General features: G+C 39.8%; 2 protein-coding genes across 2 annotated transcripts; both read right to left on the bottom strand.

Annotated features, from left to right (window-relative positions):
• Window positions 1-410: 410 nt before the first annotated feature.
• necap2 (NECAP endocytosis associated 2) lies at window positions 411-5,654 on the bottom strand. The gene is made up of 8 exons (XM_079184683.1): window positions 5,501-5,654; window positions 4,111-4,211; window positions 3,304-3,408; window positions 2,516-2,597; window positions 2,066-2,174; window positions 1,791-1,938; window positions 1,612-1,696; window positions 411-1,442 (listed from the first exon to the last, which is right to left on the bottom strand). Exons 1-8 carry the CDS (start codon window positions 5,593-5,595, stop codon window positions 1,397-1,399), a joined length of 771 nt encoding a protein of 256 aa, XP_079040809.1. The 5' UTR covers window positions 5,596-5,654; the 3' UTR covers window positions 411-1,396.
• A 1,237-nt stretch (window positions 5,655-6,891) lies between these two features.
• Window positions 6,892-12,103, bottom strand: LOC306714472 (SUZ RNA-binding domain-containing-like). The gene is made up of 4 exons (XM_079184510.1): window positions 11,402-12,103; window positions 9,763-9,812; window positions 9,382-9,651; window positions 6,892-9,296 (listed from the first exon to the last, which is right to left on the bottom strand). The coding sequence occupies exons 1-4, from the start codon at window positions 11,450-11,452 to the stop codon at window positions 9,185-9,187; spliced, it is 483 nt and encodes a 160-aa protein (XP_079040636.1). The 5' UTR covers window positions 11,453-12,103; the 3' UTR covers window positions 6,892-9,184.
• Between the last annotated feature and the right edge of the window lie 500 nt (window positions 12,104-12,603).

The following is a 12,603-nucleotide window of genomic DNA, read 5'->3' as shown; positions in this document are numbered from 1 at the left end:
TGATATTTAAAAACAATTACTAAAATTTAAATCAAAAATATTTTGTGGAATTTAAAAATATGGAAAGCAGGCAATTGTCCAGTTCAATACAGGGACATAAGATCAACTTTAGAACAACGAAATAATTTGAAAACATGGAAATATTATTTAAATTAACACCAATTAACCTAATTGAAAAATATACTGGCTGTGATATAAAAAACAATCCTGTTAGGTTGTGTTACTGATTACATTAAGTGACTCCACGTTCTCCTTCTACATCATAAAACAACTTTATGAGATGCTTAACGCTTTAACTTGGTCCTGAGGACACATTGCACCTGTGAGGAAGACATGAGTAACATGGAGAACACCTCTACAATCTCACATGCTGAGAAGTTCACTAATACAAATCTAAACAAGAGTCAATGAAATATATTGTTTATTTACAAGATGACTTCGGTTGACATTTTATACATTTTAGATCTTTTTCTGAAAGGCACTTAATCAAATACTTGATGCAAATTAGCAACAAGAATGAGGACATTTCTATTTGGTAACGGCACATTTTTAAAAGCAACAAGGCACGAGACAAAGACATATGAAGGGCCTACACGAAGACGAACACATGTTCAAACTTTGAATGACAGACAAGAAATAGACATCATGGCTGTTTCGAACGCCATGATTAAAACAACCTGGGTAAATTTGATGAAGAGGTTTAATTTAAAACAAATGATCATATATGAATATAGATTTGCCCGATCTCCTAAAACAAAATTAAAAAAAACTAGGAAACAGAAAACAAAAATGCACACAAACTGCTATAAAGTTAATAAAACATGGATATTTTCAATGGGTAAACTAACGATCCCTAAATGGTAAAAACAACCTTGAGATGAGTGGTGCTTGTGTAATGAGATAACTATGACGGGAGCATGATGGGACAGAGGGACACAATCCAAAATGATTCTGGACAGATAGCAGTGAGAAAGGGATTGAAACTAGATGTAAAATAAGGGAACATTTGATTGAAGGCAAAGGACAGATGTTTTCATCTGGTTGGTGCAACAAGACAATCGTTCCTTTCGACCATCAACACGCTCACTTGTCTTCAGGAGAGCGGACGCTCCAACAATCACCGTTTAGTCTTAGCGACTTCTAAAATCAAACGAAGGTCCCACTTGGTGGCAGAGTTTGAGAAAAGAATAGGATTATAAAATAATATGTACAAGTTTACTGTTTGTTCCTCCAGAGTGTGTTGGTCAGCCGGCTATAGTTTATGTGAACATATTCTTTACAGAACAAATGAGCCAGTCAAGTTTGCTAACAGTTCCTTTCTTTTAGTTTCTTTTTGCCACAATCATCCTGTCCATGGAATGTATGGAGCCTGAGTGTGTACACGTTCTCTCACCACTCAACTAAACTGCACCCATCCTGTTTTGACAGCATCTTTACTGGAGCTGTGGAGGAGAGGGAAGGGAGGGAGGGAGGGAGGGGGGTGAGTGTGATGATGATGAGTGTGAAAGAATTTAAAAACAAATCATGTTAAACGAACACAAATGTGACAGATGGACAAGATGGATTGTTAAGACAGCCATAAATACAGGCGACGTATTGAGGAAAACGTACTTGGAGCCTGCAGACGTGAAATCCCCCCACACGTCGGAGCTGGGTGGGGCCGCAGGGCCAGGGGACCCGAAGTCTAAGAGAGAGGCTGGATCAGGAGAAGAGCGTGTACGTTTAGCATGAATACCGTTTCAATACCGTGAAGATGTTTCAATCATTTGATTCAACAGCAGGGTGATCACCAGTGTTAGTCGGTACAGCTGAGACCGTCTGCTCTCCCACAGCAGGCGGTATTACACCTCCAACCTTAGCACCTGGTGGAGGTGGGAGGAGGAGACCCACACCCGTGGGACGCGGTTTGGCACCTGCTTCCTTCTTCTTGATGTTCTGCTGTAGACGGGAGTCATGAGAGTCTTTATTGTTTAACTAGTGGCTCTTTGCTTTATAGAATCTGTCATTATTTAATCCTTTTTTATTCATTTCTTGACATGTGTAATGTTGGTGCTGAATGACTCACACCAATGCTGATCTTGATTGTCTGTCCCTCTTTGAAGCTGAGGTCCAGCTTCGGTGCTGTGCTCTCAGAAGCTTCCTGTTTTGCGAGCTCGCCTTCTTGCTTCACCCACCTTTAGAAACAGTTAGAAAGCATAATAACTATCACTGAAGTAACATTGGATCGAGTCAAACTGGGTCATTACAGATAACACAACACCAGCATTACAAGCATTGTAGCAAACAACATAAAAGGTTTAATGTGTGTGTTGATGGTCTGTGTTACTCTCATTTAGAATTAAAATAAATGAATTAGATGCATGATGGACAAATGTGCACTGTTTATATCCAAGTATGAATGTTGTTCACAGTATCACATGTAAACACAGTCATGAATATTTACCAGGTCATACAAACAGATGGGATTTTGAGGCCAAGCAACAGTAAAAAGACAATATAAGAGAAGCTAACTTACTTAAAATGGTCTTGTAAAGCTACGTTGAAGTCAAATGAGTCTCCACGATCAGCAAAACCCAGACCGATAAAAGCATGACGTCCTTTATTGAAGTAAAATTGTAAAGACAAAAGCACATTATGGATCATATGAGATGCCTGCAGTAAGATACAGACAATAAATCTACTGAATAATAGACCTGTGACTTATCAATGGGTCGATTTTACACCATATTAGGCTGATTATAAGACTCTTTTTCATTACAGAAGTGGGGTTGTCTTACATTTAAAGACTAAATAAATACTATAAAAAGCAATAGATGGTGCCTCTATATCAAACGTTATCCACTGTCACTTTATAGCTGAAGAGTGAGAGACTCAGACTTCCTGTGATTGTCTCGATACAAATGGCTGAAAAACATTAACCAAGTCCTGAATCACTATGATGTCACGTTAAAGATCCTCGTGATCAATGATGCGCAGTCATCACACAACTTCTAAGTAGGCAGGAAATACAGTTTGTAAAGTGTAAAAACACACAATCTTCCCTTTGTTCAGAGGAAGGCTAATGCACTATTTCACTTCCACAATTCAATCTGAATGCTGATTCTCTTGAAAAATAAAAAAATGTACTATACATTTGAAAGACTAGATGGTCATGTTTTCTTTTTTATACATACAATTTAAAATAAATTAAGTTTTTTTTATTTTTATTATTGATAGGATGCATTTCTCTATACATGTGACATTACATTTGAGATGACTGTAGTACAGTATATCCTCCCACTTCGCCCACAGAAAGTGTCTTACCGTTGCCATCTTCTATCCGGATCACAAAGTACCTGCTGGAGTCTGTGACTGACTCAACCACACACCCTGGGTACTGTTCCACTGGAGCCTGGGCAAACAGCTCTCCTGCAAACAACACCTTAGGGTTACTTACTGAAGTGTGAGTAATCAAGTAAAAAGGTTAGTCACTGAGATAAGAGCTCCATTTGAGACTAAACCTCTACAATCAAATGTAAAAGGGCAACAACACACCTGCAGCCTCTTGTCTGCTGCAAATTCACCAGAGGAGAGGCTCACCCGTTCTACCACATTCCCAAAATAAACCATGCATTTTAAATAGCCTTGAGTCAGGGAACTTGTTAATGTCACGCAAGCACGGTCATGCAGCTGCCGTGTAGTTACATATTGATGTTAACCACAATAATAACAGTTCTCTAAATCTGTTGCATACTCCATGTATCCTCACATGACGTATTGTGCACATCGCAACTGTTGTTCTGCATGCTTGTCATCATCCAAAATGACACAAACAGAGCTTTAATTGTGAGACTTTATTACTTATAGGCCCCGTCTGGATAAAATATGAAGGTTAATGGGTAAAGCAGGATGCTTTCATGTTATCTGTCTTTCTTTTGGTAATATAAGATCCTACTTTTCCAATATGGAAAAATAAAACCAATCTTTTTTTTTTTGCTAGAAAGCACCCAGTTTCCCTCATGCTGAGCACCATATGTTTTGAGTCTCAAACATGTTTGAACCACCATCTTGCTATGTTACACTAACAAAATTAGACAGAGGAGGAGGAGGAGGAGATGCCAATTTGTTTACCTGTGTTTTTGTCCTCTAACTTGATGTAGGCCATCTTGCCCTTCGCAGAGATTTTCAGCCGACCACTCCATGCAGGTTCATCCAGCTTCCAGTCAGCAGCACTAGAACAACAGGAAACACACACACTGAATAAGAAAGGGCCTGACTGGATCACAGTTTCTACCCAGACAGCTGCAGCTTTCCACAGCAGGAGGAAGTGAAATTAAAAGCTTTAAGGAAGACTACAATTAGATATTCAAGATCTTTTTGGTTCTGCTGCAAACTGAAGGAAACGTGACACCTGTGGATGCTTTAAAGATAGAATTATAATTTATATCTTCATTCAAAAAACATGACAAGAGAAAAACAAACATCAAGGTCCACTTAGTAAGCTTTTCAGGGGCTTTCAACCGCACCTCACGGCTTTCTGTTTTCATCATGACATCTCAGCAATTCCGTGGAGGAATACCATGAGACACAGTGGAAAGCTCCAGAAAAAAGGCTAGAAAGTGAACCTTGCTTTAGCCCTTTTTCTGTTTTTAACAACTACTGTTTCCAGGAGTCACAAATGAACTTCCATGACAGCTTCTTTATGTTGAAAGATGGACAACAGGCTGCTTCAAGCAATGACAAGCTTCTCGTAATGCTGATGTGATGGATGGTAACTCCTCCTTGATCTGTCACATTAGAATGTGATATATCACATTATAATGTAACAGCTGACAAAACCACAGTTTAATGTAAGAGTGAAAACAGTAGGCTGACAGTTTAATGTAAGTCAATGGGCAATCAGTCATCCACTACACATATAAGTCTAGCTAACGTTAGATACTGTTTTCATAGAATTACTACGATATTATTTTCACACAATACACAGAATTAATTTTAAATAATGGCACTTAACGTTAGCCGCTAGCATGAACTATAAACACCTGCATTATCGGACAGGAGCCTTGCCATTTTAAACTTTCCAGACTTAACGTTACCAGCACCGTTATCGTTTCTCATAACTTTCACAACCAAAGTTAACTTTTTATATGGCAGCAGGTTTAAGTCGCAGTCTATGAACTGTTTGTTGACAAAGTCTGGATGACGGTGTCCAATTTCCGTGAGCAGGTAACAAGTTACAGCAGCGAATTGGTGTTTTGATATTCCGCTAGCACGTGTAACGTCCTGAGCTAGCTAACATTATGTCTATTTATCTAAATCCTTACTAACGTTGTTACTGCATGTGTGAACTGTAACCGTCCAATACACGTTGCAGGGACACAGAACGGTAACAATCATCACACCTAAGAACTCGTTGTCCGATAATGGGTGTATGCACGTTATATTAGCTTGATGACGGACACTTGTCCCTCACGAGACTCGTCAGTTAAACGGCCGTTACTACTCACTGAGCTCATCTTACCGATATCCACGGTTAGAAGCGCGCGGGGGGATCTTGTAAACATGAACCTCGGGCTTTACGCAGAGCATTGACTCATAGCTGTTGTCTTCTGCCATTTTGTCGAGTTTCACCAAAACTATCAAAACCAACTTCCGACTTTCGATGGACACCTCGGTTAGAGTTGAGCGAGAACCAGACGACGAGATCCCAAACTTATCCGAGCGGCTCACTTCCCACAGCGCCGCGTGCGGTCAGGAAGGTTTGAGCAGTCAGGAAGCAAGCACTACAACTCTATAATAATACTAGTAGTACTACCACTCTATAATAATACTAGTAGTACTACCACTCTATAATAATACTAGTAGACTACAAGTATTATTATAGAGTGGTAGTACTACTAGTTAGTACTACAACTCTATAATAATACTAGTAGTACTACTACTCTATTATAATACTAGTAGTACTACCACTCTATAATAATACTAGTAGTTATACCACTCTAATAATAATACTAGTACTACCACACTATAATAATACTACTAGTACTACCACACTATAATAATACTAGTAGTAACTGAGCAAGTACTACCACCCTATAACAATACTAGTAGTACAACCACTCTATAATAATACTAGTAGTACTACCACTCTATAATAATACTGAGCAAGTACTACCACTCTATAAATAGTATTATTATAGAGTAGTAGTACTAATAATAATAATAATACATTTTATTTATATAGCACTTTTCATGATACTCAAAGACACTTTACATTAAAATCATCATATATAAAAGCTATACACTAAAAACATAAAAACACACAAAAATGGTCACACATTAAAAGCAGTTTTGAACAGCTGGGTTTTGATTTGGGATTTGAATATGGAAAGGTCAGTACAGTCTCGGATGTGTTTGGGGAGTGAGTTCCAGAGGGAGGGGTCAGATATGGAGAAGGCTGTCGCCCCATGTCTGGTGCCTGGTCCTGAGTGGAAGGGACAGGAGGTTGGCATCAGAGGAGCGGAGCCGACAGGATGGAGTGTGGTGGTGAAGCAGGTCGGTGAGGTAGGACGGGGCCTGATTACACTAATATTATAGAGCGGTAGTGCTACCACTCTAAAAATACTAATTTACTATCGTTTGGCCTGTGACTCCTTATATTGTTCTGTGTATAGCTCACAATCAAAGCAGTTTGGCCACCCGGCCACCTACTTAAAGCACAATAATTAACCTACTAATCTGAGTCCTATTGGGGAGTAATGATTCTTTTATAAATGTCTTTAAATCAATCATATTCAGTTTATTTAAACTGCATCACATTAAATAATTGAGATACAAATTTAGAAGTAGTAAATGCAAAAATCAGGTTTCATTTCATGAAATACAAAACAAACATACACCAAGTTTGAAGTGTGTTTATTAAAGGGTATTCAAATTTCATTTGTGGTTTTCAAGTTTCAAAACAAGAATGACATCAAACAGCCTTAAAGTAGACAGGCGGCTGTGAAGGACTGAAGCAGAGCTTAATGTCTAGATCACGCAGATACAGGACGGGTTTCGCTATTAATTATCAATTTTAAATGATAACAAATCCATTTTATTTGAACCAGATCCCTGGGAACAGTATATTAAGACTACAGTGTAGGCTGTACTATCTATTAAAACAAACAAATTAGATGTTAGAGCTGCAATGGAAAACTTCTAATGCTGCCATCGGACAACAAAAAAAGGAAACTTTAACTCCCAGAGATTAGTGACCTACGCACTCCTCTGACCCTAAATGTCTACTCTGGTTTAGTGAGTGAGGTTGGAATAAGTGGCACAAATGCACCAGACATATTGATAGGTTTGCTGCTGTGTAGACGAGAGGCAAGTGGTTTCATTTATAATGGTTTAAATTTATTATTTTCTTGTGAATATTTCCAATCAATGGTTTTACAGTCACTGGAAATTATTTGGATAAATTATGGTCTAAGCACAGTCATGAATGCACCTTGACTAAGTGTGATTTTGTATTTGCCAAACGCAGCTATTAACTGTACGTTAATGACAGGGTGTATCGAGTAAAATAATAAAACTATCAGAAGCGCACAGAAAGCTGAAGAGGAACAAGCACTACCCATTGGAAAGTGAACATGTGTAACCAGGGATCATTTAAGGCATACAAGTGTCAAAGGGCTCAAAAATGGCTGCAGTAATCATCAGTACTGCCAACTCATCAGTATTTGATGAGATTATCGATTTCATGGTTTGCAAACTTTTATTTTTAATCTGTGGCAAACAATGATGTAAAATCCCGTCACATGAAAAACATTCATCAAAACCAGGCAGCGGCGTTTGGCTTCGTTCTAAAAGGACACGAAGCTTTCCAATATCTTTGTGATCCTTTTTGTAGTTTGATAGAAATTTCCCTGACTCTTTCCAAAATAACACAGTTGTCATGTGACTGTGTCATCCGCCAAGCGGAGCATCATATAGTTTTTTCTGAAGACCAAAACATAACCTGATAATGCAATCAGTCCTACAAGTCCTCTTTTCTAAACAGATGCAGTGCAGTTGGCCGTAAGATATGTTCCAATTTAGCACTTCCGTTTAGAAATAGCAAGGCAAACACACAGGGACACATATGCATAACTTAAGACATTCAATTCATTAATCAAGATCTGTTTTTTTATCCACTTTGATCAAATTTAAAATGACTACCAATAAAGTTTTGTATGGCGGCTACATCATTTAATCTCTGATACACTACGCATCTCCTGAATTAAAACACAAACATGAAGAAACATTATCAGCCGTTTAAAACAAAACATGATTTGAAAACACAGCACAGGTAAATGGGCAAATGACAAAAAACAATCCAGGGAGTGACTTCATCTTTATTGCTTGAAAAAAACTTAGATTTAGTGACATTCTGACCTTCCGATCTGTAATCTTTGGCCAACGGCTGCGTGCCCACCGGGCATTTCTTTAATAGCCACCAGAGCCCAACACTCTGCCCTGTGGGACATGCTGCTCTGGGCCTCTGCCATTGCTCTGCAACTACGGTGCCCTTGTACTCAAAGTGTTGGATCAGTCTGACTTTTTCCCTTAGCTTTCACTCAAGCTGCTGAACACACAGTAAAGCTCTCAGCACTGTCAAACACTTAATTTCCACTGAACCCCCCAAAAAACTGAGGCCAGCGACCCGGTGGACACCCAGCCATGATCCACACTCCATCAGTGGAAAGGCCAGCTCCCTCGCGTGCACCTCTCTGGGGAATTCCCTCAGATTCACGAGCTCCCCTTATTCTCACTGCAGAGACAGGCACCCGGTGCCCTGGCACCCGGCCGGCCAATCGTACGTAAAATCACAGGGCACCTCATGGAACATCAGAGTATCACAGTGTGTAGGGATGTGAGGCAAAAGCCTGTTCACAGTGTGGAACAGAAGGGGCTTCAGATCTTTGGCTGATCTCTGCCAGCCCCTTGCACATTCCACAGAAGGAAGAGACAAGGCGAAAGGCAAATACCATGCCAGAAAGCAGAGTAGAGAGAGGGTGGAGGAGCTTATTTCAATCCATGCTATGTCTTCATGTTTCTAATGTCTGTCGAATTTGGTGTCATCCCACCACTCTGCTCGTCATACCACACACAACCCCTTGAACTGCCACCCTTTAAGCCCTCTCAGGGAGACAGCCGTTTCCTTGCAGCAGGTAGCGCCTCTTTATCTGCAGAGTCTGAAGCCCGAGGTGCCATCTGGGCCGGTGGGCTGGCGGATCACATGATTGTTTGGACGAACTGGTTCCAATGGTTGCTGCACGCTCATACGAGCTGGCCTAATGATATGAGGAGAAATCAATATCAGTGTTTTTCCACTACTTTGCAAATTAAATGTTATTCTTCTTTGTTGTAATGTCTTACCTCTCCTGGGAAGGGTTTTCCTGAGGCGCATCATCTGAAGACGCACTGCCCAAGATCCTTCTCCGGGCTTCTGCGTACTCGGCCTCCCGCTGGGCCAAAGACTTCATCTGCTGAGAGGGACGAGTCGAGGACGCAAGGTTTCCCGCGGTACCGTTATTTGATGGACGTTTCAAAATTCTAATTTGTGGAGGGGGTGCTGCAGGCAGAGAGTCATCCTGGATGACAATGGCAGTTTGAACAGGTGAGCCACCCGAACCCAAGCTGGACTTCCTGTACAGGTAAAAACACAAGTAAAGGGGAATAAAATTACTAGGGAAAAAAATCTTCTATGCAATCTTACCATGTATTGAAATGTTTTGGATAAATTGTCTCTTTGCTTACTTTGCCTCCTGATTTATTTTCAGTTTAGCCTCAAGTCGTCTCTCTATTTCCTGAGGAGAAAAACATTTATTACATTTGTATTACTTTCAAACGAGTTAAATATCTGTCTCATTGACCTGTATGCAATCATGTTCAGGAGATTCGGATTACTAAGTTGGATTACTGACTGGTTGCTCAAATCTATTAAAAAATGCGGTTGAAAGATATTATGACATAGTTCAATCATTACAAATCAATAATCCTTCATCGTGGTATGGGATTTATTCAACTTCTAATCACTGATAAGTGATCTAGAATTAACAAGAATTAACTCTGAAATATCAAATGGAGGGCATCAAACTACATTTGTTAAGAAATGTGTTTGTATAGCAACTGTGTATCTACTTTGTTTTTATATTGACAGTATGATCTTTATTTTATTTGTTTAAAATGGAGTGGGGGCGACCCGATAGCTACCGGTTAAGGCTCGTAGCACACAGCACTGAGTCCCCATTTGGATTTCCTGCTGGCCGGACTGTTTGCTGCGTGTCATCCCACTACTTCTGTTCTCTCACAACTTTCACCAACAAATAACGGCATAAAATGCCCAAAAGTAATCTTTTAAAAAAGTGCAAGGAGAAAACTGTATTCAAGACACAGTCTTAATAAAGACATCTTCTTAAATACTGCACATTCATATGATTTATGTACAGATTATGGCTTTTACTATACACTGTATGCAGTATTTGATTATTTTTTTGTATTCATATGTTACCAGGGTGGAAGGTCGGGGTGAGCAAATGTGATTGATTACATGTTACATACATTTTCAGACAGAAGTAGAAATGAGTCTTTAGTGTTAAGCCAATACAAAGTTTACAGGTTAAACTGTTTATCTCAGGGTCATGAGGATCAACACATCACCAGCTGTTGGATTTCAGTTTGCTCATAAATGATGAAGGATGAGGATAAAAGAATGCAGCAACTCAACTATTACATTCAGTTCCATAACAATAATAACTTTGCGTACAGTCACAAAAATGACACAGACATGCTTTTTCAGCCAACTTGATTGCAGGGGATATGTTACAAAAACGGGATTACAGCAATAAGACTGTCTTTACAAATGAGTTTGTTTGACGCAAACAAACAGACTGGTTCAATCTACCAACACACGCTAGAAAAAGCTGAAACATCTATTTGCTTACAGTTCAATAGTATTAGAAAAAGCCCTGAACATAATAAACTGTTGTGGTATTGTAATAATTCAATGCCAACTGTCATTTCCGCAATGGGCGGGTCTAAAAAAATGGGGGAATTATAGAGAAAAGTCGACTTTGTAACGATTCATTATTTTTGTGGATATTTTTGTGGATTTCCACACATCATAAAATCATTTTGTTACGTAAATATAATGACATAAAGCCAGGCTACGTCCCGTGTCGTTATGGGACAGCGAGGCCTGCAGGACTCAGCCAGGAAGACGAGCTGATGTCTTTGATGAGAAAACAAATAAATAACATGTTTATATCAGGTATTCAAGCGCCAGACACATCCATGGTATCGCAAATCATTGGTAGGCGACTGTCTGGCGGGCAAACTAAAAATCACGTTATAATCTGGTTGAAAATAATAATTGTCCAACGTTAATGGTTCTCACCCCGCTGTCCGCTGCCTCTTCCCAGCTCTCTGCGACCTCTTCATCCTCCATGTTTAACAGGACTGCTGGTCGGTTACCGCTTCGGCTCCACCGGCTAACTCTCTCCCAGCCACGCAGAGGGCATGAGACGGTGGACGGAGCTCACGCAGGCCCCGCAGAGAGCTCAATCTCACGGGTATATGCGACGGATGAAGTCGGAATAAACAAATTATCAACCCGCTGCTTGGCCGCGTGTTAGCGTGCTAGCTTACTGCTTTACTGAGGGCAATCCACCTCACGTTAGCTGACTGCTACTTTAAATCTGGCGTACCGTCCACCTCGGTAAATCAACCGAGCACTGGTGTCGTCCACACGCCGCTCAGACGAAAATACACAGCGTACACAGTAGTGTTGGATAGTTGACGGTTTTAGCTAGGGTTTAACCCTTGGCGTTAATCAGTGCCCCTAACGTTTAACCGTTAAACCGTGGAGGGAAATGACGTTATATTTACGTTAGCTTAGCTGGCATCAACTTGCTAGCTTCTATCACGACAACTAATTAACCCGGCAAGATAAAGTAATTTGAATCTGGCAACGCTGATTTAACAGCCTAACGCTTTATGTTTATCCCTAAATAGTGAGAGATAGTCTTACTCCACCACACTGTCGTTGTTTTTGATGGGTAGTGGAATAGAGCGCCGAGATGAGGTTGTTTGTGTTCAACATGGTGTTGGTGAAGGGAAATGCTGCGTTCAAGTGACAGGGGCACTGACAGAAACACCATGGGGTCATTGAACAAAACATACATAAATTACATAATACAACACATAAAGGCCCAAAGTGAAATATTGTGATTGACAAAATATGACTATGATGATAATTTATCTGGAATAGCAACTGTCTGTTTGGAGGGATTAGCAAAATACCAAACTTTGTAGTTACAACCCTTCTTATATGGTCTATGGATACAACTGCTAGTAAATTACAACCGGGAAATAAACGGTAGTGACTTGAATGCAGCACCAGAATCAGAAATCCCAACATTTATTACTGAGTAGGTTTTCACATAATTTGTCGTCTTGGTGTTTGGTGCTTACAATAAACACAGTAAGAGAAAATAAAAGACAAAAGCAAGCATGCTACTGTAAACAGTCAAGAATCATAAATACAATACAAATATTGGAAAAATATATGTACAATATATCAATTTAAAAATTGAAGTT

The sequence above is a fragment of the Pholis gunnellus genome (genome assembly GCF_910591455.1).
Source record: "Pholis gunnellus genome assembly, chromosome: 3".
NCBI lineage: Eukaryota > Metazoa > Chordata > Actinopteri > Perciformes > Pholidae > Pholis > Pholis gunnellus.
Note: the sequence above shows the minus strand (reverse complement) of the source record. Positions and strands in the feature narration are given on the sequence as shown.